The following is a 5,810-nucleotide window of genomic DNA, read 5'->3' as shown; positions in this document are numbered from 1 at the left end:
TAGTTGGTATGAGTAGAAAATACTATACTTGTACAATTCAGAAATACATGTATATATACATATCTCAAAATAATGAAAGGCCAACATTCATTCTTCAGAAGATATTTTCTCTCTCTATACACATTCTCTCTTTCTTCTCTCTTCTCTCTTCTCTCTTTCTTCTCTCTTCTCTCTTCTCTCCCTTCAGTCGTCTTCTTCTTTTTCTCTATACATTCTCTTCCTCTCTTCTGCACTTCTTCTTCAGACGTCTTCAGATCAAACTCCACTGCTGGAGTTATCATGAAGAATCAAGGCAAGCTGAAAGCGTACTAAGAAGACCTGATATTGGAAAAATAAAATTCATGAAATGATTTGAAGCTAACAAAGAAAATGTCGATGCAAGAGAGCTGATATAGTCAGATTTCCTAACACGATTGGTGTGAAATACTAGAGACAAAAATGGACCATGAGGAAAAAGGGAAGGGCAGTTGGTAGAATATACTTTGCACACCCTACAAATGGAGAACGTTTTTATATGTGCATACTACTTAATTTTGTCAAAGGGTGCACTTCCTTCAAAAGCATAAGAGCAATCAATGGAGTACAACATAAAATATATTGAGAGGCTTGCTACTCATTAGGATTATTAGATGATGATAAGGAGTTGAATGACTGCTTGGCAGAGGCTTCAAGTTGGGCCACTGGAAATAAGTTGAGACATCTCCTTGTAATGATACTTATGCACTACCAGGTGTCCGATGCAAGATAACTTTGGAAGAATAACTATGAAATATTATCAGAAGATATACCATCAATGCAGAGAGAGAGATTAAGAATGAAAGATTTACAATTAAATGTGAACCTAATTGAGGCATACACACTGTTTGAGATTGAGAGCATCCTACTAAAGATAGGTAAAAGTTTGAAAAACATAGATGGGATGCCACTTTCAGATTCTACCTTACTTCGCAATGTTGGAAATTGCCTGATCAATGAGGAGCTAGACTATGACAAAGAGGCCATTAAAAGAGCCAGACGAAAAATCATTCCCCCTATTAAATTACTGTCAAATCCAAGCTTATGATGCGATAATATCATCTGTAGAGAATGAATAAGAAAGATTAATTTTATTCACGATCATGATGGAACGGGCAAGACATTTCTATAGAATACAATAATTTCAAAGATCAGAGCACAATAAAAAAAAGTACTCCCCGTTGTGACTTCAGGTATTGCAGCTTTTTTATTACCTAATGGACGGACATCTCATTCATGATTTCAAATTCTTTTGAATGTCTCGGTAGAGTCAACATGTGAAACAAAATAGGGGAGCGAATTAGTTGAACTTCTAAATAAAAGCTTTTCGATTCTATGGGATGAAGTTGTCACGCCCCGAGAGGTTACCCTAGGCGTGGCCGGCAATCAGAAACCATCTTTACAGATGATATTATCGTTCATCAGCGGAAGACTTAAGTGAAAATAAGAATACTTATGTGGGCTCGCCGTCATCAAATATCAAATGAAAGAAATAATTTTTAGAAGAAGTAGTTTCAAAGGAGAACTACTACAATTACATCATCAAACTCTATCTATGAAGCCTCTAAGACTACCACACGGTGCCAATGACATGTCCATGGCTACCTCAAAAGAAACATAATACCCAATAATAATAAAAGGATAAAGAGTTCCTTCAAATACAAGAAGGACTCACCAAATAGCTGAAAAGTAATGATCTTCAACGATGCGCCTGTTGAGGATCTCTAACACATGTATCTGCATCATAAAAAGACATCATGTCAACATCAATATGTAATGCAAGTTTAAAAATAATAATAATAATAATAAGCAATGATTACTCAGTTGGGAGTTTCTCTAACCGACAACCATCACTTATGAGCTAGTGATGATACAACGAATCGATGTCGTTTTCACATCCATCCAATACCTTGACAGGGTAAAGGACATCACCATCTTGGATCCAATCATCAAAGTCTTATTTTTGGGACTTAATAAGCATAGCCTTCATCCGCTACGTAGTTTTGGGGTTTGAGTCAATTAAATTCTTACTCAACTCGGTGCTCAATATTACTCCCAAAATATGTGCTCATATTAACCTTATCTTCTAGTCTCATTGGACTTTAATTAAAAACATCAAACTCATCTCAATGCATCATCATCATCATCATTACCTTTTCATCAAATCATTATACTTCAAAACATCTTACTCAAAACATCATTTAACCCAAAGAATCAAATTCATTTAAACTCAATTCTTTTGTTCTTTCAAAACTTAATAAAATACATATATAGTATTAATTCAAATCACTCTTTTTGTCAATGAATATTAAAAGACAACATCTTTACTCAAAATATGCATAAAAAATATTAATGAACATCCAATCAACTAGGGTTCATGGAAAAATAGCCACGAACAATAATTCCAATAATATGAGAGATAAAAATAATAATAATCTCAATTTATAAATATATTTAACTCAATAGAAGAAGAATTAACTCATTTAGAATTCAAGAATTACGGTAAAACTCAACTATAACTCAATTACGATGAATTTAAATATTGGGCGTATGGATGAAATCAATCCAATGCTATGAATAACCTTACATACCTGGAATCTGAAGCTTTACTCCAAATTGAAGAACTCAATGAACACTCTTGAACCCCTAGCCTTTTCTATTCGCCAGAACGTTTTGTGTACTACCCAAAGTATAAGAATCACCGGAATAGTATTTCTACACTACTAAAAGTTGGAGTGAGAGAACGGACTCATAGACCATTGCTTGAAAGACAGGATGGGATCTTTCCTTCTGATCCTAAGCTGTGAACTTAGGGTCAAATGGTTGGGCTTTCCCTTCTCTATGGCAAGTCACGTCAGTGCAGCGCAGCGTAGCGTTAGCTATGCGAGACTCAAAGCAGCATAGGTCTGCTAGCGAGCCCCTGCGCGAGACTCTCAGATTGACCTGACGTTTTTTAGTGCCCAGTGCTTAGCATATGGTGCGTGGGTAATTTTAATTTCGGGGGCTCAACATTGGGTGAGACGGGTCCTGGTCTGATACAATGTAAAGACATAGCACCTGGGTCTAACTCAACCCCAAAAACTAGCTCTTAGTTCAATCTCTGGGCAGCTTCCTTAGTAAGAACTCTCTCCTTGGCCTTGGTCCTGAACTATGACTTGGAGCCCATGATACCACCATTTCTTCCTGTTCTCTTTCATACTTGTCATTGAAGTTAGCCTTAATTTCCTCTAGAACTCTGCTAAACTCCATTTTGTCTTCATTCTTCATGGTTGTCAAACATAATGCTGAAGGAGTTTTCTAATGCACGATCGATCCTAAACGTGCTTTCGCCTTCACAAAATAGTAAGGAATTTCCATCTTTATGAAAAGTGTAGGAAGCCAGACAACCAACTCTATTGAGTCCATATCACGAGTAATCACTACTAACTGAGCTTTGTTCTGCTCAATAAGGTAAGTGATGTGCTTAAGCCCATACTTCACAATAATGGATTTCTTTATTTCAGGAGTTTTTCCTTCGGCTTCAGCTTGAGCCCTTTTAACAAGAGGCTCCTTCTTTGCAGCTTTGTCCTCAAGCCTGTACTTAAGGAGCATATTGAAAAGGTTTGTAGTAAGGTTCTTGTCAAGGATTTTGGTGAACTGGTTGAGAGCAGGAGGAACCTTCAATCGCATTTTGAGAATCCTCTTCTTCCTTTGAAGGGTAACATTTCGAGGTCATCTCACATTCCTTATTACATCCTTCTTTGGCGGCTAAGTGCCACAAACCACATGACAACTAGTCTTGATGTACTAGATAAGGTCAAACCAACGTCAAATTCTGAGAGGAGACAAGTCCATTTGCCTACTGATAATGTAGTACTAGTTTCACATATTGGTAGCACTCAAGTACTTGGTAATCAAACCATTACTAGTATGCTCTTTGTCCCAGACTTTAAGTGCAATATGTTATCTGTATCACAGCTTACCAAAGAACTTCATTGCATGGCAACTTTCTTTTCTGACTTTTGTATTTTTCAGGATCTCTCCAATGGACAGGTCAGAGGGATTGGTAGAGAAGATCAAGGTCTCTACATCCTCAAAGAAAGTCCAACCAACTTAGCTCCTGCTCACTCAGCTCACTTAGCTAGTAATATTACTGAACCACCAAATCATCTGACTCTATCTCCTTATGGCATAAAAGATTAGGACATGCATCTATAAATTTAATAAATAGGTTATTTGGCCTTGATGTTGTAGATACTACCATGCATTCTCCTTGTATTGTTTATCCCTTAGCTAAATAGACTAAGCTTCCTTTTTCTGCAAGCTCTCATACTTCTAAAACTGTGTTTGAATCTGTTCATTGTGATATCTGGGGGCCTTACAGGATACCCACTCATACTAGAATGAAGTATTTCGTGACTATTGTAGATGACTTTTCCAGATTTACTTGGGTGTTTCTTATTGCATCTAAATCTGATACTATAGTGATACTTAGATACTTTTTCACACAAGTTCACAACTTGTTTTCCACAAATGTTAAAACCTTCAGAACTGATAATGGCAGTGAGTTCTTTAGTAATTATTTTCAATCTCTTATGTCTACTATTGGTATCCTTCATCAGAGTACTTGTATGTATACACCACAACAAAATAGTATAGCTGAAAGAAAGTATAGAACCAGAGTTCTCAGGTTTCAGGCTTATGTTCTGTTGAAGTCTTGGGGTGAGTGTGTCACCACTACTGTGTAGCTTCTAAACGGACTTCTTCATTACAAAACTCCCTTTGAAATGCTATACTCACACCCTCTTTCCCTTTCACACATAAAGACCTTTGGATGCTTATGCTATGTTGTATGTCCAAAGATCCTTGACAAGTTTTCCCCTAGAGTTATCCCTGCTGTTATGATGGGTTATTCCCTCTCACAGAAAGGCTATATCCTCCATGTTTGTCAAAAGGAATGTTGTTTTTAAGGAGGAAGTGTTTCCCTTCAAAGATCTGCAAATTTCTGTTAATCCTATATTTCCTGTAAGTTGTCTAGAGATTGAACCAATAGCTAGTTTTTGGGGTTGAGTTAGGGCTAAGGCCTAATTTAACATTTTAACTGTGGCCCTTACAGATAAAATAAGCCATTAAGCATTCAATTTGGTGGTATTTAAAAAAATTGAACTGTATTCTGAGATATATAATACTTATAAATTCTCACGAAAATAAAAATTAAACTACAAATTTAATGACAATGAATTTTATGTCATTAAAAAATTTGTCTTATCTTAAAGCTGTTTAAGTTGTTTTATGTGTTCTTCCGCATATTAACTAAGGATAAAAAGCACTCGACCTTACTTGATTCCTCCCATTAATCCTTCAAAATGGATCAAACCATTTTGATATTATTAAAGCTAATTTGCACAATAGAAAAAATAAAAATCCTCCGCAAACTTCAATCAACCAAACAGTACCATTTTCATGATTGTGATAATACCAAAAATGATGATAATATAACAAACGACACAAAAAAACATCAAATATTCTTCAGAGGAGTCAAAAGTAAAGCAAAAATAGCAATACAATAAAATAACTTACTTTTCGGCGTTGACATATGCTTCGAAAATCAATATGTTTTGTTTGCAAATCACGTCTATTTTTTAAAAAATAGAAAAGTTATCCTCCTTTAATGTAGCAGTTAATTAGTAGTTAATAGTGGAACTGATTTGAGTTAAAAAGAAAAACAAAAAAAAAACATGTGTTTTAAATTTATATAAATAAATTTTAGTAGCATTATTTGTAATTATCTTCCAAGAATATTTTGTGGAAATATA

At 35.4% G+C, this 5,810-nt stretch overlaps 1 protein-coding gene across 1 annotated transcript; it reads right to left on the bottom strand.

The window, feature by feature from the left end:
- Window positions 1–3,104: 3,104 nt before the first annotated feature.
- On the bottom strand, window positions 3,105–3,757 carry LOC129875504 (60S ribosomal protein L7a-2-like). Its single transcript, XM_055950785.1, has one exon. The coding sequence runs from the start codon at window positions 3,682–3,684 to the stop codon at window positions 3,313–3,315; it is 372 nt and encodes a 123-aa protein (XP_055806760.1). The 5' UTR covers window positions 3,685–3,757; the 3' UTR covers window positions 3,105–3,312.
- Window positions 3,758–5,810: the final 2,053 nt, after the last annotated feature.

Source organism: Solanum dulcamara, chromosome 2 (genome assembly GCF_947179165.1).
Source record: "Solanum dulcamara chromosome 2, daSolDulc1.2, whole genome shotgun sequence".
NCBI classification, from domain to species: domain Eukaryota; kingdom Viridiplantae; phylum Streptophyta; class Magnoliopsida; order Solanales; family Solanaceae; genus Solanum; species Solanum dulcamara.
This window is presented reverse-complemented; position numbering and strand designations above follow the sequence as displayed.